This window comes from Mytilus edulis, chromosome 3 (genome assembly GCF_963676685.1).
Source record: "Mytilus edulis chromosome 3, xbMytEdul2.2, whole genome shotgun sequence".
NCBI classification, from domain to species: domain Eukaryota; kingdom Metazoa; phylum Mollusca; class Bivalvia; order Mytilida; family Mytilidae; genus Mytilus; species Mytilus edulis.
The window spans coordinates 36,530,919-36,557,459 of record NC_092346.1 but is presented as its reverse complement, the minus strand read 5'-3'; the positions used below and the strand labels follow the sequence as shown (position 1 = coordinate 36,557,459).

General features: G+C 32.1%; 2 protein-coding genes across 4 annotated transcripts in view; one reads left to right on the top strand and one right to left on the bottom strand.

Annotated features, from left to right (window-relative positions):
• LOC139516381 (uncharacterized) overlaps positions 1 to 26,541 on the top strand; it is a 341,046-nt gene that overhangs the window by 75,297 nt on the left and 239,208 nt on the right. The gene's annotated exons all lie outside the window — the stretch shown is intronic.
• On the bottom strand, positions 4,918 to 24,832 carry LOC139518156 (L-fucose kinase-like). The gene is made up of 8 exons (XM_071309848.1): positions 24,584 to 24,832; positions 10,062 to 10,181; positions 8,519 to 8,620; positions 7,939 to 8,069; positions 7,137 to 7,214; positions 6,074 to 6,210; positions 5,575 to 5,726; positions 4,918 to 5,091 (listed from the first exon to the last, which is right to left on the bottom strand). Exons 1-8 carry the CDS (start codon positions 24,830 to 24,832, stop codon positions 4,933 to 4,935), a joined length of 1,128 nt encoding a protein of 375 aa, XP_071165949.1. The 3' UTR covers positions 4,918 to 4,932.

Here is a 26,541-nt window from a genome sequence, read left to right as displayed (position 1 = left end):
ATTGATTTGTAAAACATTCCGTCTTCTTTCTTTTTAACACAATAGTGTTTCTGGAAGTTACATATTGAAAGCATTTTACAAATTCCTCTTGTGATATCCCTGCTTTTTCAAGTAGTTTGTCTGTAGATATATCATCTAATTCTGAATCTTTTATTTCTTTCCATACATTTTCCAATTTGTCTTTGCTAATTTTAATGTCTAACTCAGTCAAGTCATTTTCAGTGACAGGTCGAGATATAAACGAATGCACTGAAGGAGGTCTTGGAAAATTGAATCTACAATTCGTACCTTTCTTCTTGCAACTTTTTGAATGATGTTTACTATGCTGTTGTACAGCATTCACAATTTTATGAAGTTCTGGATCCTCATCAGGAGACGGTATGGAACAAGTAATATATTTATCTACAAAATCGATAACTTGTTTATCTTCATCGACCTCAAATTTAGGTGCATCTTCAATCCAAAATAAACAGTGTGTATGAGGAGAACCCCTTTGCTGAAACTCAACCCTGTAGAAATAGTCTTTCACTTTTCCAATAGGATGGGCATCTGACATAATAACTGTTTTTAAAAAAAGATGAAATCTATGATCGAACATTCTGGCAGCTGTTGAAGGTGAAATAACAATTGAAGAAGCTGGTTTGATATTGAAAAATATGAAAAATAATAAAACACCAGGATCTGATGGTTTCTCCACAGAGTTCTTTAAATTTTTTTGGAAAGATTTGAAAATTTTTGTTGTAAACTCCTTGAACTACAGTACTGAGATTGGTGAACTATCTGTTACGCAAAAACAAGGAATCATTACATGCCTGCCGAAAGGAAATAAGCCTAGACATTTCTTAAAAAATTGGCGACCTATATCTTTATTAAATACAGTATATAAAATTGGCTCTGGAGCTATAGCAAAACGCTTTAAAACAGTTTTAGATAAACTGATAGATTTCGATCAAACTGGATTTATTAGTGGGAGATATATTGGAGAAAATCTTCGTTTAATTTATGATATTATGCAATTTACTGAGGAAAAAGATATTCCAGGACTTTTGCTGCTCATAGATTTCGAAAAGGCATTTGATTCGATTTCTTGGGAATTTTTAACCAGTGTCTTGAAGTTGTTCAATTTTGGAGAATCAATAATTAATTGGGTTAAAGTTTTTTATAACAATATCAAATCAGCTGTAAACCAGGGAGGACATCTATCAGAATTTTTTTCTATAGAACGAGGCTGTAGACAAGGTGATCCCTTGTCGCCTTATATTTTTATTCTCTGTGCTGAGATATTAGCACTAAAAATACGAAATAATGATAAAATAAATGGTATTACAATTACGCAAGTTGAGCACAAACTTTCACAATTTGCTGATGACACATCTCTTATTTTAGATGGCAAAGAAGAATCTTTGAATGAAGCATTAAATGAATTAGATTGGTTTGGAAATATATCTGGTTTAAATATTAATTTTTCTAAAACACAAGTTATTTGGATAGGAAATAAAAAGTATAGTAATGAGGTATTGTGCCAAAATAGAAACCTTACATGGGGAGAAACATGTTTTAAGGTATTAGGTATAAGCTTTGATGTTAATCTTGATAGAATTGTAAAAATTAATTATGATGATAAAATTGTACAAATTAAATGTGTAATTAGACAATGGTCAAAACGAAATCTTACTGTTATTGGTAGAATTACTGTAGTAAAGACATTGATATTGCCTATTTTAAATCATTTGTTTATATCCTTACCAAATCCAAGTGATGATATTTTAAAAAATGTTATTCAACTTATGTACAATTTTATATGGAGTTCACCAATTGATAGAATTAAGAGAGATGTTTTACAAAATGATATTGAAGACGGTGGACTCAAAATGATAAATCTTAGTGCATTTATTTTAGCACTGAAGTGTACATGGATAAGGAGATTATTTAAAACAGACAACAAATGGCAGAATGTTTTTTTGTCAAATGTTCATGTAGAACTTGAAAAATTTTATGGTTGTGGAAGTGTTTATATCCAAAAATTACAACAACATATCAAAAATAAATTTTGGCAAGATGTTCTGAAAGCATGGCAACTTCTTAGAGAAAAAGATTAATATGACAGTTGGGAATGCTTTCTTGCTAGTCCAATCTGGCTTAACAATAATATAAAGGTAGCAAATAAACCTATTTTTTATAAAGATTGGTTTGAAAATGGTATAAGATTTATAAATGATATTGTAAATGAAGATGGGACCTTTTTCTCTCATCAAAAGATAGAAAAATGTATCAGATAAATGTGAATTTCATGAGATATAATAGTATTATATCTGCTATACATCAAGCATCAAAATCATTTGTGGGAAAAAATCACAAATTAGAACTACCTTTAATTCCATCTGCTATTAAAAGACTTGTTAAAAGTTCAAAAGGATCTAAAGATATGTATATTGTTTTGAATAAAAATGGAAGTGTTCCCACTAGTCAGTTAAGATGGACTGAATTTTTTGGCTTTGATCAAAATCATTGGAAAAAAATTTATAAACTGCCATTTGTTGTCACAAATAATACTAAGTTACAGTGGCTACAGTATAGATTCAATCATCGAATCTTAGCTACAAACAAATTTCTTCATAAAATTAAGATTTATGATAATCCAAATTGTACATTTTGTAATAGAGAAATTGAAACATTAGAACATTTATTTTGGGAATGTGAACATACACAATTATTATTAGAACAGATTGAAAATTGGTTTCTAACCAATGGAATTAGTGTACTTTTTACAAAGGAAGTTTTTTTGTTTGGTAACACTGCAAAAATATCAAAAGTCAATGCAGAAAATACTCTTTTTCTTACCATAAAGCAATATATTTATAATTGCAGATGTTTTAAAAAAAAACTGACAATAAACTCAGTAAAAGAAAAGATGAAATATGTGTACGCAATGGACAAAAATATTGCTATGAAAAACAAATGTGAACATCAGTTTCTCAGAGAATGGAATGCTTTTGATATATTACTTAGTTAAGTACAAAAATGTATATACTTTACATTTAATATTATACATGTTATAAATGAAAATGCTGTATTTACTATACTAAAATAGAATTCAGAATTCAATTTCTAGATGAATTATATTGAAAACTCACCACACTATTCTCTCTCACTCTCTTTCTCTTTCTATCTCTCTCTCTTCGGTGTTCAAACTGCTTTACTCTTTATCTTATATTTGTATATTTAAAAAAAAAAAAAACTTGCTTCCTAATAGAAAGATGTATTGATTAGATAATATCTATAGATTTATATATTATATATTGCTATTATATTTGTGTATATTATGTTGTAAATTGGAAGTTATAAATAATAAAAAAAAATAAAAATATTACAAGGACCAAAACTCCTAATAGGAAATTTTAAAAGGTTTGGTTGAACGGTTCATTAGTAAATGCACGGACACAACATTTTTTAAACTTTCAAGAACCGTAACTCCTGAACGGTAAAAGTCAAAATCATCATTATTGAACTTGACCTCCATTTTGTTGTCAGTAACAACATATTAAAATTTTAAAAGGTTTGGTTGACTGGTTCATGAGTAAATGCACAGACACGACATTTTTTAAACTTTCAAGAACCGTAACTCCTGAACGGTAAAAGTCAAAATCATCATTATTGAACTTGACCTCCATTTTGTTGTCAGTAACAACATATTAAAATTTTAAAAGGTTCGGTTGAACGCTTCATGAGTAAATGCACGGACAACATTTGGTTTCCGCCTGCCCGGCTGCCTGCCCGCCCGGCCGCCCGGCCGCCCGGCCGCCCGCCGTACATCCCCAAATCAATAACCGACATTTTTGACACAAAAATCCGGTTAAAAACTGGGGATTAACCAAATGTTTTGCAGATGAAAACTGCTCAAAAAAATAATACAGTACAATCTTATTCAAAGAATTTTCATTGTATCCTGCAGTTTATTGACAAGTGATATGGTCTTGGAATACAATTCAATCAAATTATATAATGAGTGTAAAAGCCTTGTCACCAACAATATGACTATCCTCATATTAATTGCACTCCTTGTACTTAACAATAATTGACACCGCCACCTCTAATGCTGGAAACAGCACAACAGAGTCTGGCTTTTTGACTTTGGTATAGAATACAGGTTCACAAATTTCATGAAATAAAGATAAGATTAGAACCATTCTTTATTATAGATTATCTACTTACTTCTTTGACGGTTTTGACAGCATGTCTTATGAAGATGGAAGCAGCTCCTTCATAATGCCTCGCGGCCCTGATACACAAGTCAGGTCGACCTAACCATCTAGATCGTTCCTTTGCTATGTGATATGGTCTTGGAATACAATTCAATCAAATTATATAATGAGTGTAAAAGCCTTGTCACCAACAATATGACTATCCTCATATTAATTGCACTCCTTGTACTTAACAATAATTGACACCGCCGCCTCTAATGCTGGAAACAGCACAACAGAGTCTGGCTTTTTGACTTTGTTATAGAATACAGGTTCACAAATTTCATGAAATAAAGATAAGATTAGAACCATTCTTTATTATAGATTATCTACTTACTTCTTTGACGGTTTTGACAGCATGTCTTATTAAGATGGAAGCAGCTCCTTCATAATGCCTCGCGGCCCTGATACACAAGTCAGGTCGACCTAACCATCTAGATCGTTCCTTTGCTATGTGATATGGTCTTGGAATACAATTCAATCAAATTATATAATGAGTGTAAAAGCCTTGTCACCAACAATATGACTATCCTCATATTAATTGCACTCCTTGTACTTAACAATAATTGACACCGCCGCCTCTAATGCTGGAAACAGCACAACAGAGTCTGGCTTTTTGACTTTGTTATAGAATACAGGTTCACAAATTTCATGAAATAAAGATAAGATTAGAACCATTCTTTATTATAGATTATCTACTTACTTCTTTGACGGTTTTGACAGCATGTCTTATGAAGATGGAAGCAGCTCCTTCATAATGCCTCGCGGCCCTGATACACAAGTCAGGTCGACTTAACCATCTAGATCGTTCCTTTGCTAAAGCTGCTATTCCATTTTTCAAGTCTCCAATCTAGAAATAAGTAAACTGCTATGAATAAGAAACTTGTTTTTGTATTTATAATATCCATCTCCATCAACAATAGTTTACTAAAAAAACAATACTGTGGTATGGGATGATGGTAAACTGATTAAAGTTACAGTAAAGAAAGCTGAATCTGTGTTCAAAATTAGCTAATGGATGTCAGTAAGACAGCATGCACATTATATATTTTCATCAAACATAACATATATGTAGGAATAGTACATTAAACATAACTTTGACAAACTATAAATGTATATCTTTTTTGTAACTGTTTAAATCTTAGAGACTATACATGTTTTTATAAGAGATTTATTGCAGATATTTACAGGTACTGATTAAAAACAGATTAAAGTCTTGTTGTTTTATAAGAGTTAAAGTCTTGTCTTGGCTCAAACCCTAAATAAAAGTTTGAATGAGTTCTCTCTTAAAAGGAGGTTAAGACTTAAGGCTTTGTGTGATGCATTCTCATACTTCTAACAGATGGAAAGCTTTAGCCCAAGATTTATTAGCTGCAGGTCCACTCCTCAATCCCCCTTGTGCACCTCCCATACATCCCAGAACATCAGCTATATTAGCTAGGGTCCTTGCTGTTACACCTGGTTCACCTTCACTGTTAGCTGCCACTATGAAAGTAAACAAATGATACGGCATATGATTTCAATTTTGAAATAATTAAAACTAAATATGCTTATCCCTATCAAGAGGAGACATACATACCAAATTTAATTGACAGCCCACGAGAAATTAATCTAATAAGCAAAATTTAATTAATTTTTCCTTGGCAAAGATAACCCAGAAGCTGAAATGACTGTCATACAAGCATGAAATTTGCTACATCTGTTAAACCTGGTTAGACTGACCAGTTTTCAATAGAAATTTCATATAGCAAGGAAAATGAGTCATTTCATGTGTTCCATTGATGTGTTTTCATTCCCTTATCTAGTGTTGTAAGTTACAAAAAACTACATACCTTCATCTAATGTTTTAAGAATATCATCAGCAAATCCATCTATTACAGCACTAGTATAAATACTTCTAAATCCTATATTTTTCTTTTCTTTCAATCCATCTTCTATATTTCTTTGACACACATCATAAAATAGCTGCCTAAAAAGAAGAAAGATCAGATTAAAATGAGGTCATAGTAGGTGAAATATGCCAGATAGACTTTTACACCTTAAAATTATTCTATAACCAAATATAGTGACCCAATTGCTCAGTTTAGTATTTGATCAATAGATAAAACTGGAAAACTCAACATTGTCCAATGAACCAGTTAAAAAGGTCATGGTCGATGAGACTTGCCAGACAGACATGTACATCTTACAAGCATTCCTTAAACCAAATACATATATATATATGTACATCTAATATATTGCTTAAAATATCTAAGAAACAGACCAAATGACAAAAATATAACATTAACCAATGAACCATGAAATTGAGGCCATTGCCAAGACAAGATGAACCCTGCAAGTCTGCTATGAACACCTTACAATCACCCATCTTAGTTGTCCCATTGCTTATAATATCTGAGATAAAGCCTTTTCCAAGAATACTTAACCTTGATCTCTGATACCTTAAATGAGGTTGAGGTCAGGTGAATCCTGTCTGGTGATCAGGACGACCTTGCAAGAATCCAATATACCAATTATGGATATTCTATTACCCACAATAAAAGTATTTCATATGACAAAAAACTCTAAAATAAATTTCAAGCAGTCACTGAACTATGAAAATGGGGTCATATGACAGAAGGGAAATTCATAACATAAGGTATATGCATACACCATGTGATGCACCCAGGTCTTCTATCTTCCAAAATATAAAGTTTCATAGTTTATACAAATTTTTTATACTTTTCCTCGTCAGAATTTAATTCATATGTCACCCATTCTGCAACTTTTATCTCTGGCAAGACATAGTTTTTGCACAAGATTAGAATGTTATCTACAATTTTCTGAAGTTAATATGTTTTTTTTTATATATAAATAGATAATGTAAACATTTAAGATAAAAGCAGAACTTTATACCTCTTCCATTGGAACTCCTCTTCAATGTTTACCAAGTCTAAAATATCTTGTAGGGATAGCCTCCATGATGATCTCCATCTAAAATTATACAAAACTATAATTAACATTTATCAACACCATTGTAATTTTCAACAGCATATTAATTCATCTAGGATCAAACTCTAAGTCAGCACCAAATTTTTCTCCTACTACTAGTCCAAAGACCAATATTCAGACATTTATCTTTTTGAAAAAGCTCAATAGTCCCAATAAAATTTTACTAGTCACCTTTATCATATCTTTTGATCATAAAAAAAGTTTCTGTCCAAATGTCATAAACTCCATGAAGAGTTTGACATAATTTTTGAAACCTTGACAAAAAGGACATAATGTGATTTGAAAGAAATGATATCCTGAAAGGCATTCAACAGATTTATATTGAAATAAACATATCATACTATCTTTATACCCTCTATTGATCTTTTTTTTTTACCAGAGGGTGATCAAGCAGAAGAAAAAAATCTGTGTTGTTAACTTTAATTTGTTATTTCATCTCTTTCTTTTTACATTACAAATATTGAATTATAAAGTCCTTAATAAATGATTTATGATAATAATTTGTAAAATTTTTAAATGCTAAACAAAATTATTCAGTTTCAAGTAATGGTAAATATGAAGGAAATTTCCATAAAAAAGAAATATTTTTGATCAAAATGGTAGTTTACTTTCCTGTCGGTGGATTGGTCATTGGGAGATTTCAAATTTTTAACAAATAATAATCTTCAACTCATGTCTAGAGCGATGACACCTTTGTTCACCATACCTTTTTAATATTGACCCATCCTTATCCTCTGTTTGACCTTGAAGCCAGAGAATTTCCTTTAACCCAACATTTTCTGTAGCATGGAACACAGGGAACAATTTTGCTGTCATTATCGACTGACTGTCATTGTCCTAAAATAACACATAAAATTTAATAAATATGTTTCTAAAATTATGTATATCTTCACATTAAGCTACAGTATACAACAAAATATATTATCATTTTTACTAATATAAATGAATAAATTTACACTTTAATCGAAAACATGAAGTGCTTATCATTTGACCATATAACAATTTAAAACAATATATCAAGTAAGTAAAAGTCTGAGACTGGCCAATTAATTTACAATGCGGCAGAAAACAAAATGCATTAATATACATAATGGGAATTATTTCATCCTATACATATTATAATAGTCTTTATTATTGTGAGTATAAACCAACCTATCTTATATAGTTCCTCAGGTAAATTTGAAGATTTACAAATACAATTGAGATAGTGCATGAGAATTACAGCAGTACAGAGTATAAGTTATTAGATGTACCCTAGTATCTGATTCTGCTACACATATACTTACAATATCAGATGACCACAGATCTTCTTTTATCATCCCAGTTCTATTCATCATTATTATCCAAGGACTATTGCAAAAGCTACTTGTTGATCTCCACATTGGTAACTTGAAAAATAAAGATTAGCATCTTTAATATATCATCAAATAGAATTGAACTATTGAAAACAATAAAAACAAAGTACAATTGAAAAAAAAACTTGAGCATTAAAAATAATCTCAATCCATCATGAATTGACCAAAAACCTATTCCAAAAACTTAACCCGACCACTGGAACATAAAAATAAAGCCAGGGCCATATATTATTTATCTCTATAATATCAGAGAGACATCTTTTCCTAAATTTATACATACAGGTACTAAATATCATTGACCTGTCATGTGTGTGTAATTGCTGAGAATTATGGCATCATCCTTAAAACTAAACCTTACTGTCAGAGCATGAAAATGAGGTCAAGGCCAATGTCATAAATTTAGCACTATTTCATATGGCTAGACATCGAATAAGCATGATCCATACAAAACACATTTATCTACTTTGAACAACACATATGATATATGAGATGGGATCAAATCCTTATATAATATACTGTTTATGTAAATGCTCTTTTGTTCCAACGTTGGAAAGTTCGGGGTGGAAAAAACTTACAAGCCGAAAAGTTCCAGAGGAACTTATGAACTAGTTACTTTGTTCTTCCTCTGGTTTAAAGGTCCACCGGGAACAAAGTGACTAGTTGAAAAGTTCCAACGAAACATATCAGCTAGTTAGAAAGTTCCTTTTTGCCAAATTAGTCAAAACTGGAACTAAAAAACTAGCCCAAAAGTTCCAACGGAACTTATCAACTAGTCACAAAGTTCCATTTTGAGAATTGATGCAAAGTAAAATAACGGAATAAGTTCTAATTTATTGTTATACATTAATCTGAAATTGATATTTTTAAAAGTACCCACAACAGGAGCGGGGGTATTCTTCCCTCTCTTGAGGGTACTATGAATACTAAATTTGAATGATAAACCGTTTTATGTGAGCTATGAAATACACCTTAAATTTTGCTAACTAGTTGTTCTGTTCAGCCAGAACTATTCAACTAGCTACATTGTTCGGTGACTTTTCAACTAGCTACTTTTTTACTGGTTTTTCGACTGCACTCGGAATAAAACAACTAGTTGAAAAGTTCGGATGGAACAAAGTAACTGACGGAACATAGTGGCTGTTACATAGACCTATCCAGCCATCCCCATGAATATTAACTGAATAACAGACCTTATTGTATAATTTAATCAGTATGAGGTTAATGTCTGGCTGACAAGGTTGTATATGATAAGACCTTGTTAGCCAGACTTTATTGGATTGTGAATAATTTCAAATGAATGATTATTGAAGTCTTGCCTACATTAACATTTATTGCAGGTGTGACAAAAACAACACAAAAAGGGTTCAATTGAGCTGTTAAGCTTAAAAACCATGAAGAAAATTTAACTGCTATTTCAGAGTTTTGACTACTCCCCATAACATATAACTTTCTTTACTTCATTTTGATAATATACCTGAATTAGATCGAATCTACCATGTGTAGTCAAAACATATTTGGTCATTCCCAGTGATTTGATATAAATATTATAACCTTGTACAACAACAGCATCAGCAAACTTTATTGTCTTCTTTGTCTGAAAAAGAGTCAAAGAAGTAGATGTATGCACATATTAAGTAAAACTATGATACCGGCATGATGAGATCTAACTTTTGTCCAAATAAGGTCATGATATCTTTAAAAACAACGAGGGGGGGGCATGTCGAAAAAAACCAATAAAAGGGAGATAACTTCTAAAGGGGATGATGAAATCCTACACAGCCTCATCTGGTAATACTTCATGATGAGGTCTACTGATGGTCCATATTTGGTCTTGATAACTCCAATAGAAACGAGGGGAGGCCATGTCAAACAAATGCTGGATGAAAAAAAAAAAAAAAAAAAAAAAAAAAAAAAAAAACGGGAGAAAAACAATAAGGTCTTTCCTCGCGGAGAGGAAAGACCTTAAAAAACTAGTATCTCAATTGTTTGTAAAACAATTGAAAAGTCTTTCCTGTAAAAGTGATGTTTTCGTAATGTACTTTGTACGACCTTTCGTTTGATATACGACAAGCATACCTTCTGAAACTTTTCGCTTTTTACTCTTAATGACCTCATTCGCCTACATTTTTGAGATCGGAAGTATGATATATGTAACACAGGGTAGATGAGTTTTCATTTGAAATGCGACAACGCCGTGTTCTAAAAAGTTTGATTATTGCACTTAATAACCCCATCCAACCAATTTTTGGAGGTTGGGAATTCGATATTTCAAATGTTCACATCATGACCTTTCATTTGATATACAACAAACCTATCGTAAAGAAAATTTATTTTTTGCACTCAATGACCCCATCTAACCAATTTTCGAGAGACGTCAATTTGAAATGTGAAATGTACGCTTTATGTTCTTTCATTTGATATGCGACAACCTAACCATCTAAGAAGTTTGAATTTTTGCACTAAATGACCCCACCCTTCCACCTGGGATGAAAAAGAGGTTTAAAATTTTCGTTTTTAAGTAGAGTTTATTGAGACCTTCAATTTGATATATCAGATGACCCCATTTGACAAAGTGCAAAAAATGATGCAATATCAATTATATAAATAGAAGTTATGAAACTTACAAAGTCAATGCAAAACATGAAAATTTCGAAATGATTTTTTTGGTGTTTTTTTCAATGCAATGTTTTTGGTATTTGGTCAATGATATAACTATGTGAACTTCTTCAATTTCTAAAACATTTTAAGGGGTAAGCTGTTGTTGATTCAGAAATACATGCTACCGCTCGCAAAACTTCAAACTGCATTATCTCTAAAATGACACCAGATATATCAAATCTGTTAAATTATAAATGATCTACAGTTGAAGGACAACATTATAGAAAAAGAATTGGGACAATTTCAAAGTTCACCAAGGTCACAATTAATCATCAAATATATGATGCAATACCAAACTTAAGAACCGGAAGTCGTAGAGACATGGGACTAGCACCATTCAACTCAGGACCACTTAACCTTTCAAATATCACAAGGTCAAGGTCATTGTATACTGTGAAGGTCAAGGTGAAATTTCGTCATGACCTGACATCGACCTAAAATTTAAGGTCTTTAATTACTGATCATCTTTGCAGTTTATAGTAGGTTGATATCTGTTACCTTTAAAAAGATATACACACAATACTATACTTTTAAGACTTATCCCGTTGCAACTTTTGAACAGACGGTCTGAAATTTTTGGACTTATAGTATAAAATGTAGAGCTCGTCGAGAACAACATTTTATACGCTGTATGTATGCAGCAAAGTCTTATCGTTTTCCTAATATGTAAGCTTGAAACTGCAGCTTAATTTTTTTTTGCACTCGATGACCTTTGACTTTAGGTGCATATTAAAGGTCATATGAATTTAAGATTATTGGTGAAGGTTCCAAGTCTCTATGACTTCCGGTTCTCGAAATAGAATTTTTGAAAAATTATTTTAAATTTTTAAAGGGAAATAACTCCATATAAGGGTTAGTAACAAATTAATTGTTTATGTTTATAAACATTGCCATCTGTTCTATTACATGCTGTCATTTTCAATTCAATTCTGTCTGTAATACTTTTTGAGAAAAATGCAAATAAAAGAAATTGCTTCAAGGGGATACAACTCTCAAAGGGGATGATGAAATCTTATGCAGCCTCATATGGTAATACATCATGATGAGATCTACATATTGTCCAAATAAAGTCATGATATCTTTTAACACATTTGTGGGGGACCATGTTGAAAAAAATCAATGAAAGGGAGATTACTTCTAAAGGGGATGGTGAAATCCTACAAAAGTTCATCTGGTAAAAGTTCATGTTTAGGTCTATCGATGATTCAATTTTGGTATTGATAACTCCAATAGAAGCGGTAGGAGCGCGTGCCAAAAAAATGCTGGAAGAAAAAAAGAAAAAAAAACATTAGAAAAACAATAAGGTCTTTCCTCGCGGAGAGGAAAGACCTTAAAAAAACATGCGAAAAACAATAAGGTCTTTCCTCGCGGAGAGGAAAGACCTTAAAAACAATAAGGTCTTTCCTCACGTAGGGGAAAGACCTTAATTAGAAAAACAATAAGGTCTTTCCTCACCTAGGGGAAAGACCTTAACAATAAGGTCTTTCCTCACGTAGGGGAAAGACCTTAATTAGAAAAACAATAAGGTCTTTCCTCACGTAGGGGAAAGACCTTAAAAACATTAGAAAAACAATAAGGTCTTTCCTCACGTAGGGGAAAGACCTTAACAATAAGGTCTTTCCTCACGTAGGGGAAAGACCTTAAAAAACACTAGTATCTCAATTGTTTGTAAAACAATTGAAAGGTCTTTCCAGTAAAAGTGATGTTTTCGTATTGTACTTTGTACGACCTTTCGTTTGATACACGACAAGCATACCTTCTGAAACTTTTCGCTTTTTACACTTAATGACCTCATCCGCCTACATTTTTGGGATCGGAATTATGATATATAGAACAGAGTAGATGAGCTTTCATTTGATATGCGACAACACCATGTTCTAGAAAGTTTGATTTTTGCACTTAGTTACCCTATCCAACTAATTTTTGGAGGTCGGGAATTTGATATTTCAAATGTACACATCATGACCTTTCATTTGATATACAACAACCCTACCTTAAAAGAACACTCATTTCTTGCACTCAATGACCCGATCCAACCCATTTTTGGTAGACGTCAATTTGAAATTTGAAATGTACGCTTTATGTTCTTTCATTTGATATGCGACAACCTTACCATCTGAGAAATTTGAATGTTTGCACTAAATGACCCCACCCGTCCTCCTGGGATGAAAAGGGGGTTTAAAATTTTCATTTTTAAGTAGAGTTTATTAAGACCTTCAATTTGATATATCAGATGACCCAATTTGACAAAGTGCAAATAATGATGCAATATCAACTATATAAATAGAAGTTATGAAACTTACAAAGTCAATGCAAAACTTGAAAATTTCAAATTAAATTTTTGGCGTTATTTTCCATGGAATGTTTTTGGTATTTGGTCAAACATATAACTATATCAACCTCTTCAATTTCTAAAACATTTTAAGTGGTAAGCTCTTGATGATTCAGAAATACATGCCTCCGCTCGCAAAACTTCAAACTGCATTATCTCTAAAACGACAATAGATATCTCAAATCTGTTAAATGATAAATGATCTACAGTTGAAGGACAACATTATTGAAAAGAATTGGGACAATTTCAAAGTTCACCAAGGTCACAATTAATCATCAAATATATGATGCAATACCAAACTTGAGAACCGGAAGTCGTTGAGACATGGGACTATCACCATTCAACTCAGGACCACTTGACCTTTCAAATATCACAATGTCAAGGTCATAGTATAATGTGAAGGTCAAGGTGAAATTTCATCATGACCTGACATTGACCTCAAATTGAAGGTCTTGAATTACTGATCATCTTTGCAGTTTATAGTAGGTTGATATCTGTTACCTTTAAAAAGATATACACAAAATGCTATATTTTTAAGAATCATCCCGTTGTAACTTTTGAACAGACGGTTGGACATTTTTGGGCTTATTATATAAAATGTAGAACTTGTCGAGTGGAACATTTTATACGCTGTATGTATGCAGCAAAGTCTTATCGTTTTCCTAATATGTAAGCTTGAAATTACAGCGTAATTTTATTTTGCACTCAGTGACCTTTGACCTTGGGTGCAAATTAAAGGTCACATGATCTTAAGATTATTGGTGTGGGTCCCAAGTCTTTACGACTTCCTGTTCTCGAGATACAATTTTTCAAAAATTGTGTATATTTTTTCAAGGGATATAACTCCTTATAAGGGTTAACAACAAAATGATTGTATATGTTTATTATCATTGCCATCTGGTCTTGTACATGTTGCCGTTTTCAAATCGATTCTATCTTGAATACTTTTTGAGAAAAATGTAAAAGAAAGAAATTGCTTCAAGGGGACATAACTCTCATAGGGAATTAAGAAATCCTTAGCAGCCTCATATGGTAACACATCATGATGAGGTTGAACTTTTGTCCAAATAAGGTCATGATATCTTTAAAAACAACGAGGGGGGGCCATGTCGAAAAAAAACAATAAAAGGGAGATAACTTCTAAAGGGGATGATGAAATCCTTCACAGCCTCATCTTGTAATACTTCATGATGAGGTCTACCGATGGTCCATATTTGGTCTTGATAACTCCAATAGAAACGAAGGGAGGCCATGTCAAACAAATGCTGGATGAAAAAAAAAAAAACAAAAAAAAACAGGAGAAAAACTAGTATCTCAATTGTTTGTAAAACAATTGAAAGGTCTTTCCTGTAAAAGTGATGTTTTCGTAATGTACCTTGTACGACCTTTCGTTTGATATACGACAAGCATACCTTCTGAAACTTTCCACTTTTAACACTTAATGACCTCATCCGCCTACAATTTTGAGATCGGAATTATGATATAAATAACATAGAGTAGATGAGCTTTCATTTGATATGCAACAACTCTATGTTCTAGAAAGTTTGATTCTTGCACTTAATAATCCTATCCAACTAATTTTTGGAGGTCGGGATTTGATATTCCAAATGTACACATCATGACCTTTCATTTAATATACAACAACCCTATCTTAAAAGAAAATTATTTTTTTGCACTCAGTGACCCCATCCAACCCATTTTTGGGAGACGTCAATTTTAAATTTGAAATGTACGCTTTATGTTCTTTCATTTGATATGCGACAACCTTACCATCTGAGAAATTTGAATGTTTGCACTAAATGACCCCACCCGTCCTCCTGGGATGAAAATGGGGTTTAAAATTTTCATTTTTAAGTAGAGCTTATTAAGACCTTCAATTTGATATATCAGATGACCCCATTTGATAAAGTGCAAAATATGATGCAATATCAACTATATAAATAGAAGTTATGAAACTTACAAAGTCAATGCAAAACTTGAAAATTTCAAATTGAATTTTTGGCGTTTTTTTCCATGGAATGTTTTTGGTATTTGGTCAAACATAGAACTATGTTAACCTCTTCAATTTCTAAAACATTTTAAGAGGTACGCTCTTGTTGATTCAGAAATACATGCCTCCGCTCGCAAAACTTCAAACTGCATTATCTCTAGAACGACAATAGATATCTCAAATCTGTTAAATGATAAATGATCTACAGTTGAAGGACAACATTATAGAAAAAGAATTGGGACAATTTCAAAGTTCACCAAGGTCACAATTAATCATCAAATATATGATGCAATACCAAACTTAAGAACCGGAAGTTGTAGAGACATGGGACTAGCACCATTCAACTCAGGACCACTTGACCTTTCAAATGTCATAAGGTCAAGGTCATAGTATACTGTGAAGGTCAAGGTGAAATTTCATCATGACCTGACATTGACCTCAAATTGAAGGTCTTGAATTACTGATCATCTTTGCAGTTTATAGTAGGTTGATATCTGTTACCTTCAAAAAGATATACACACAATACTATACTTTTAAGAATCATCCCGTCGTAACTTTTGAACAGACAGTCGGACACTTTTGAGCTCAGTGTATAAAATGTAGAGCTCATAGAGAGGAACATTTTATACGCTGTAAGTATGCAGCAAACTCTTATTGTTTTCTTAATATGCAAGCTTGAAATTGCAGCGTAATTTTTTTTTGCACTTGGTGACCTTTGACCTTGGGTACAAATTAAAGGTCACATGAACTTAAGATTATTGGTGTAGGTCCCAAGTCTTTACGACTTCCGGTTCTCGAGATACAATTTTTCAAAAATTGTGTATATTTTTTCAAGGGAAATAACTCCTTATAAGGGTTAACAACAAAATGATTGTATATGTTCATTATCATTGCCATCTGGTCTTGTACATGTTGCCGTTTTCAAATCAATTCTATCTTGAATACTTTTTGAGAAAAATGTAAAAAAAAGAAATTGCTTCAAGGGGACGTAACTCTCATAGGGAATAATGAAATCCTTAGCAGCTTCATATGGTAACACATCATGATGAGATCTAACTGTTGTCCAAATAAGGTCATGATATCTTCAAAAACAACGAGGGGGGGCCATGTCGAAAAAACCCAATAAAAGGGAGATAACTTCTAAAGAGGATGATGAAATCCTACACAGCCTCATCTGGTAATACTTCATGATGAGTTCTACCGATGGTCCATATTTGGTCTTGATAACTCCAATAGAAACGAGGGGAGGCCATGTCAAAGAAATGCTGGATGAAAAAAAAAAAAAAACAAAAAAAAACAAAAAAAAACAGGAGAAAAACAATAAGGTCTTTCCTCGCGGAGAGGAAAGACCTTAACTAGTATCTCAATTGTTTGTAAAACAATTGAAAGGTCTTTCCTGTAAAAGTGATGTTTTCGTAATGTTCTTTGTACGACCTTTCGTTCGATATACGACAAGCATACCTTCTGTAACTTTCCGCTTTTTACACTTAATGACCTCATCCGCCTACATTTTTGAGATCGGAAGTATGATATATGTAACATAGGGTAGATGAGCTTTCATTTGATATGCGACAACGCCATGTTTTAAAAAGTTTGATTTTTGCACTTAATAACCCCATCCAACCAATTTTTGGAGGTTGGGAATTTGATATTTCAAATGAATACATCATGACCTTTCATTTGATATACAACAACCTTATCGTAAAAGAAAATTTATTTTTTGCACTCAATGACCCCATCCAACCAATTTTTGGGGGACGTCAATTTGAAATTTGAAATGTACGCTTTATGTTCTTTCATTTGATATGCGACAACCTTACCATCTGAGAAATTTGAATGTTTGCACTAAATGACCCCACCCTTCCCCCTGGGATGAAAAGGGGGTTTAAAATTTTCATTTTTTAAGTAGAGTTTATTAAGACCTTCAATTTGATATATCAGATGACCCCATTTGACAAAGTGCAAATAATGATGCAATATCAACTATATAAATAGAAGTTATGAAACTTACAAAGTCAATGCAAAACATGAAAATTTCAAATTGATTTTTTGGTGTTTTTTTCCATGGAATGTTTTTGGTATTTGATCAAACACATAACTATGTCAACCTCTTCAATTTCTAAAACATTTTTCGTGGTAAGCTTTTGATGATTCAGAAATACATGCCTCCGCTCGCAAAACTTCAAACTGCATTATCTCTAAAACGACAATAGATATCTCAAATCTGTTAAATGATAAATGATCTACAGTTGAAGGACAACATTATAGAAAAAGAATGTGGACAATTTCAAAGTTCACCAAGGTCACAATTAATCATCAAATATATGATGCAATACAAAACTTGAGAACAAGAAGTCGTAGAGACATGGGACTATCACCATTCAACTCAGGACCACTTGACCTTTCAAATGTCACAAGGTCAAGGTCATAGTATAATGTGATGGTCAAGGTGAAATTTCATCATGACCTGACATTGACCTCAAATTGAAGGTCTTGAACTACTGATCATCTTTGCAGTTTATAGTAGGTTGATATCTGTTACCTTTAAAAAGATATACACACAATACTATACTTTTAAGAATCATCCCGTCGTAACTTTTGAACAGACAGTCGGAATCTTTTGAGCTTAGTGTATAAAATGTAGAGCTCGTCAAGAGGAACATTTTTTACCCTGTAAGTATGCAGCAAACTCTTATCGTTTTCTTAATATGCAAGCTTGAAATTGCAGCGTAATTTTTTTTTGCACTCGGTGACCTTTGACCTTGGGTGCAAATTAAAGGTCACATGAACTTAAGATTATTGGTGTAGGTCCCAAGTCTTTACGACTTCCGGTTCTCGAGATACAATTTTTCAAAAATTGTGTATATTTTTTCAAGGGAAATAACTCCTTATAAGGGTTAACAACAAAATGATTGTGTATGTTTATTATCATTGCCATTTGGTCTTGTACATGTTGCCGTTTTCCAATCGATTCTATCTTGAATACTTTTTGAGAAAAATGTAAAAGAAAGAAATTGCTTCAAGGGGACGTAACTCTCATAGGGAATGATGAAATCCTTAGCAGCCTCATATGGTAACACATCATGATGAGATCTAACTTTTGTCCAAATAAGGTCATGATATCTTTAAAAACAACGAGGGGGGGGCATGTCGAAAAAAACCAATAAAAGGGAGATAACTTCTAAAGGGGATGATGAAATCCTACACAGCCTCATCTGGTAATACTTCATGATGAGGTCTACTGATGGTCCATATTTGGTCTTGATAACTCCAATAGAAACGAGGGGAGGCCATGTCAAACAAATGCTGGATGAAAAAAAAAAAAAAAAAAAAAAAAAAAAAAAAAACGGGAGAAAAACAATAAGGTCTTTCCTCGCGGAGAGGAAAGACCTTAAAAAACTAGTATCTCAATTGTTTGTAAAACAATTGAAAGGTCTTTCCTGTAAAAGTGATGTTTTCGTAATGTACTTTGTACGACCTTTCGTTTGATATACGACAAGCATACCTTCTGAAACTTTTCGCTTTTTACTCTTAATGACCTCATCCGCCTACATTTTTGAGATCGGAATTATGATATATGTAACACAGGGTAGATGAGCTTTCATTTGACATGCGACAATGCCATGTTATAAAAAGGTTGATTTTTGCACTTTATAACCCCATCCAACCATTTTTTGGAGGATGGGAATTTGATATTTCAAATGTACACATCATGACCTTTCATTTGATATACAACAACCCTATCGTAAAAGAAAATGTATTTTTTGCACTCAATGACCCTATCCGACCAATTTTTGGGGGTCGTCAATTTGAAATTTGAAATGTACGCTTTATGTTCTTTCATTTGATATGCGACAACCTGACCATCTGAGAAATTTGAATGTTTGCACTAAATGACCCCACCCTTCCCCCTGGAATGAAAAAGAGGTTTAAAATGTTTATTTTTAAGTAGAGTGTATTGAGACCTTCAATTTGATATATCAGATGACCCCATTTGATAAAGTGCAAAAAATGATGCAATATCAACTAATATATAAATAGAAGTTATGAAACTTACAAAGTCAATGCAAAACTTGAAAATTTCAATTGATTTTTTGGTGTTTTTTTCCATGGAATGTTTTTGGTATTTTGTCAAACATATAACTATGTTAACCTCTTCAATTTCTAAAACATTTTAAGTAGTAGGCTTTTGTTGAATCAGAAATACATGTCTCCGCTCGCAAAACTTCAAACTGAATTATCTCTAAAACGACAATAGATATCTGAAATCTGTTAAATGATAAATAATCTACAGTTGAAGGACAACATTATAGAAAAAGAATTGGGACAATTTCAAAGTTCACCAAGGTCACAATTAATCATCAAACATATGATGCAATACCAAACTTAAGAACCGGAAGTCGTAGAGACATGGGACTAGCGCCATTCAACTCAGGACCACTTAACCTTTTAAATATCACAAGGTCAAGGTCATTGTATACTGTGAAGGTCAAGGTGAAATTTCGTCATGACCTGACATTGACCTCAAATTGAAGGTCTTGAATTACTGATTATCTTTGCAGTTTATAGTAGGTTGATATCTGTTACCTTTAAAAAGATATACACAAAATACTATACTTTTGAGAATCATCCCGATGTAACTTTTGAACAGACGGTCAGACATTTTTGGTCTTACTCTATAAAATGTAGAGCTGGCCGAGAGGAACATTTTATACGCTGTATGTATGCAGCAAAGTCTTATCGTTTTCCTAATATGTAAGCTTGAAATTGCAGCGTTATTTTTTTTTTGCACTCGGTGACCTTTGACCTTGGGTGCATATTGAAGGTCACTTGAATTAAAGATTATTGGTGAAGGTTCCAGGTCTCTATGACTTCCGTTTCTCGAAATAGAATTTTTCAAAAAATATGTTAATTTTTTCAAGGAAAATAACTCCTTATAGGGTTAATAACAAAATTATTGTACATGTTCATTAACATTGTTATCTGTTCTTGTACATGTTGCCGTTTTCAAATCGATTCTATCTCTTATACTTTTTGAAAAAAATGCAAAGGAAAGAAATTGTTTCAAGGGGATATAACTCTCATAGGGGACGATGAAATCCTATGCAGCCTCATATGATAACACATAATGATGAGATGTACATTTTGTCCAAATAAGGGCATGATATCTTTAAAAACCACGAGGGGGGGGCCATGTTGAAAAAAATCAATAAAAGGGAGATAACTTCTCAAGGGGATGATGAAATCCTACAAAAGTTCATCAGGTAACAGTTCATAATGAGGTCTATCGATGGTTCAATTTTGATATTGATAACTCCAATAGAAGCGGTAGGAGGGCGTGCCAAACAAATGCTGGAAGTAAAAAAAAAAGAAAAAAAAAACATTAGAAAAACAATAAGGTCTTTCCTCACGTAGGGGAAAGACCTTAACAATAAGGTCTTTCCTCGCGGAGAGGAAAGACCTTAAATATATACTGACGGATCCAAAGAACCAGATAGTGGAAACAGTAGCTGTGCTTATGTAATACCAGAATTCAAAATAAAAAAGGGTATAGACTGCATAACAATTTATCAGTATTTACATGTGAACTTATGGCAATATTCCTTGCACTCAATTGGATACAAGATGTTCTACCATTAAATGTTGTAATATTTGTTGATTCATTATCAGCTTTACAGGCAATACAGGGACCTCTATCAAAGGTCAATAACTTAATTATTTATGATATTTACTATCGTATAACAACGCTACTAAAAGCAGGTATAAATGTCGTGCTCGAATGGATTCCTAGCCATGTAGGTATCTGGGGAAATGAGTTAGCTGATATGCAAGCAAAACATGCTTTGAATTATGAAATTATATACGCAAATACCCCACTATATAAAGAAGATATTAAAACTATATGTACAAATATACTTAAAACTATGTGGCAAACTAGCTGGGATTCCAACAAAAAGGGTAGACACTTGTATAAAATAAAGGAAAAAATATCATTTAAGGTGTCCTTACCAAAAATGATAAGGCGCAAAGAAACTAGTATGTACAGACTTAGAACTGGATATGCTAAACTAAATAAACATCTATTCAAAATAGGAGTTAAAAATTCTGAAATGTGCGAAAATTGCGGTAGAGCACCAGAAACAGCAAAACACTTTCTGCTAGAGTGCACTACATATAGCGATAACAGAAATGTTATGTTCCAAGAGTTAATAGCACAAGGAGTTACAAATTTTTCGATGCAAAGTCTGCTTAGTGAAAAAGCACAATCAGTCCTACCCATTATTAATTTTATTCATGCCACAAAAGGGGACATATAAACATATGACATTTGTATAAAACAATGCGTAAATTGCAATTAAACTCTGAAAAGAAAGAAAGAAAGAAAAAAACAACAGAACTAGGTAGGGATACATAAGTTCAGATAATTTTCTATAAATGGCAGTCCAAGTAAGCTATGAAATGCAAAGACAAGTATATATATTTAAACATTTTCATTGAAAGGATAATATCCGTAATAAATTTTAAAAAAACAAACAAAAAAAACTAGAATAAGAAATAAGAATATGAAGAAATAACAGGTTATAAAGCAAACATGTAAACACAAAACTTACCCAACTTCTTCAATAACACCAATGCCACACCACAAACACGTGTTACTCCACTATAATGCTAGTACATACACACCCAGGTACAAGGACGTGATTTAGTAACCATACACCCAATCAAACACACCCACATCTTTATTGTTTGATTACATAAGTATAAAACAACAACACTACAAGGTCAATTAAATAGTTCAATTGTGAAATGAAGGAACACAGAAAGGGTAAAAGATGTATTAATATATAAGTGCCTTTACGACTTTATAAAATAGCAAACATTTTAAGCATATCGGTAGTACTACTATAGTACCCTTAGCATTTAAGTTTAAAAACCAACAAACCGAATTTCTCAACTCAGATTTCAATTCAAAGGCTAAAGCTACAACTAACATATAAAAATATAAAATTTAACTAACAAACAAAATTATTTAAAAAGTCGTATGCATTACTTGTAGACACGTACAAATGTATGTAGATTAGCGGTGCCAACCAGTGGTCGCCCCCAGACATGGTAGTCGTGACATACAGGGCATGAAATTAAGTTAAAGTTAAATCCAGTTTGACATGTACGAAGCTTAGAAAACAGTGGAGTCAGCGCAAAGTATATCGATTGTACTGAAATGACAAAAAAGCCCGTACAATTCAAACTGGAACCCTTGTAATTAATTTAGTAGTAGAATGCCCCGTTTTGTTTGAAAATAAGTAATAGTTTCATTTATTTAATTATTTTTTTATTTTGTTTTACTCTATCTACACAATTTGGATTTTCAGGGGGGGTATATCATGAAACAGTTATTGCATTTCGGGAGTTAGACATGGGCTTGTTCTCTGCCTGACTGATCATCAGTCAGAGCACACGACGATGCCTTGTTCCAGGTTGCAATTAACCTACACTATCATGGTTTGTATCTTCCGTGAGATAGTGCGTATACACGATTCTCACGGGACCACTGGCTGGGGCAACTGATCAAACATAGTCTACTTATAGTATTCAAGAAATACGACAAAGCAACTGACCATCTTAATTAAAACAAACATAATTAAGTGACACAATACGTTATTTATAACAATAACACTAACAACTACAGATGGAGAAAAAAACAAAAAACATAAACAAAAAACATACAGCATTTTTTCTTCTAGTTAAAAAATAGATGTAAAAGTATAGGGCAAAACCCGAAGTCTCAAAAACCAAATTTCTTAACCCCTTATAAAAGATTAAAAAAAAAACATTCATTTGTTTTATAAGTTTTATTTCTATTTAAATTTAATAAAATAAGTTTAAACTAGTACAGGTTAATAAGGCGCACCACCTGTAAACAAAAAGGGTCGCCTAGAATTTATATTTATTTTCTTTAATTTTTAATTAAATGGAATTATCTCTAAAGTAAAATATTACTATAATGGACTAATTCCAAATTTACTTACCAGGTGTAATACCACCATTGATTTTTCCCTATTAGTCTTTGTTAAATTTGCACTTTTCAAAAAATTGTGCAGAATTTATCTTTGTTTCAAATAAAGAAATACTTGGCATGAGTAAAGTTTTATCCTGTCCAGTTTTATAGAAAAAGTTTCACATAACATTTCATTGCATATAAGAAAATAACCATCATTGAAAGTTAAGCAATCAAATTTCTCCCCTTATTCTATCTGTGTACAAGGTTTAGTCACCATGTAACCTCAAGATTACAAAATTTTCTATAGAAATCACAAATAAAAAATAATGGTGTTTTGAAATACCAAAGACATGTTTATGACACAGAAATAGTTTTACTGCCATAAAATGTAGGATTAATTACCTACAACGGTCAAATTCAAGGGAATATTTTTTTAGACCTACTTTCGTATGCAACCGGATGTGACTAACCATGATTTGGTGGTATTACACCTACCAGGGCGCAATTACCAATTGGTAAGTCGTCCACCAAAACATATAACCGTAATAATCATTCGGGTTGTGAGTCCCGGATCATCACGGTCGTGTTTTTAAGAATTTGGTAAGAATTTTGTAATCAACACATAGTAGACTAATCGGTCGCCATTGTTTCATGTCTTTTCTATTACCCTTATTTTTATATATTAGTGAGATCAGTCCTGTCTTCATTGTTTCTGTGAGTTCTCCGTTTAAATACACATTGTTCAAAACTTCCACCAGATCTTCCCCTATTATGTTCCAGAATTTTAAGTAAAAAGACTTTCCTATTCCATCAACTCCTGGAGATTTGTTATTTTTGAATTCCTTTAATAATTTAAGACATTCATCTTGTGTTATAAAGGTATCAATTTTTTTTTTTGTCGTCTTCTGTTAATTTATTTAGATTAAGGTCTTCTAAATAGTTTGTCAATGATTGTCTATCAATGTTTTGGGACTTATATAAATCGGAATAAAAATCTGTCACTATTTTAATAACCTCACTTTTAGATGTGCATGATTTTCCATTTTTGTCTAATACACTTTCTACTTCTCGTTTATCTCCTTTTTTTTCCTCTGCTTGTTTAAAGAAATCTATGTTATCTATATCTTCTTCGTAATAATCTTGTCTTGAACGTATTATTGTTCCCATTTTTTCCTTATTTTCTAATTTAATTATAGTTTCACTTAAGTTATCAATGATGGTTTGGTCAGGCTGAATTTTATTTTCTTCATTCTCAAGTTGCATATATGTTTCTGAAAGTTTTATTCTTTCGCGAGCTACTAATTGCTTTGAGAAACGTATTGTCAATTCTTTAATTTTTTTCTTTCCAATTTCCCACCAATCTAAAATGTTATAGTTACTCTTCCTTTGTTTCCAATTTATCTAAAAGTTATTTATGTATTCGATATAAAGTTCTTTGTTCAATAAACTATCATTCATTTTCCAAAAACCATTTCCCCATTTAGTTTTTTGAAGTTTCAAGGATATATATATATGATCTTGTGGTCGGTCACTATATTGATACGGTATATGCTTAAGATCTCTTATCTTATGTTTCAATGCTTTTTAGTGTTGATTTACAAAATTCTTACCAAATTCTTAAGTAAAAACTTGTCAAAAATATTAAACAAACTATCAGATAAAAATCAAACAGGTGCAGGACCAGAAAAATTAATATCAGACAATCTTTTATCTATAGAACGTATATTAGAGTATATGGATTTGAATGGCATAAGTGGTATATTAATTTCATTTGACCAGGAGAAGGCTTTTGATCGGGTGGAACATGAATTTATCATACAAGTGTTAAGAGCGATGAATTTTCCGTCAAACTTTATAAGATGGATTGAAATCATTTACACTAACATATCAAGTAAGGTTATTATAAATGGAGCACTTAGTGACAAAATTGAAATTACAAGATCCATAAGACAAGGATGACCAATAAGTATGAGTATCTATGCTGTCATAATAGAAGCATTAGCCTGTAAAGTTCGCAGAAACAATGATATACAGGGAATACAAATTCCTAATCATAACACAAATGTAAAACTTTTTCAACACGCAGATGATTGTTCTATTATATCGACAAATTTAACAGACTATGAAAAATTACTCGAAGAATTTAAACAATTTGGTTTGGTATCTGGCTCGAAAATTAATGAAAACAAAACCGAAATTTTGAAAATTGGAAACCCTAATACAAAAAACTATGGCAGTATAAACAAACTAATCAAAGACGAAATTAAAGTCCTTGGAATATGGTTTGGGAAAATGCAGTTGAAATTAACTGGAAAAAGAAATATTATGGACTGAAACAACAGATAGACAAATGGAAAAAAAGAAAATTCCGATATAAACATAAAGTTTTAGTTTTAAACACTTATATTATTAGTAAATTCTTGTATACTGCAAGAATATATATTGAGCTGTTAAACAGAACAACAATTACCAAACAATATAAAGATGGTGGACAACAAGTTCCTGACATTAAACTGAAATGTGAAGCCATACTTTTTTATAGAATAACTCAAGTTTTAACTGGAAATTCATCTGTATGGACACCATTATTCATTCATTTCATAGGAATCACCACAAGAACCATACTTCCAAAATTAGCAGAAAATATGTATAGACATTCTGTGGTCACTATAGGGCAATATGAAAAATTAAAATGGATATATCTTAAATATCAAAGTAATATTATATTTAATAAGAAAAGTTTTAAAGACGTTTATTTACAGCTGTTAGAATTTAACAATGTTATAAACAAGATCGAAATATTATACCCAAATGTAAATTTCCAACATATATGGATTAACTTACAAAGGGTAAACAATATGTATATACGAGATTTCATTTATAAAGTTGTACATATGATATTGCCAACAGGGGCGTGGCTCTCTAGGAGAAAGTTTTACAGGCAAACATATAAATGTAGCTATTGTACTAAA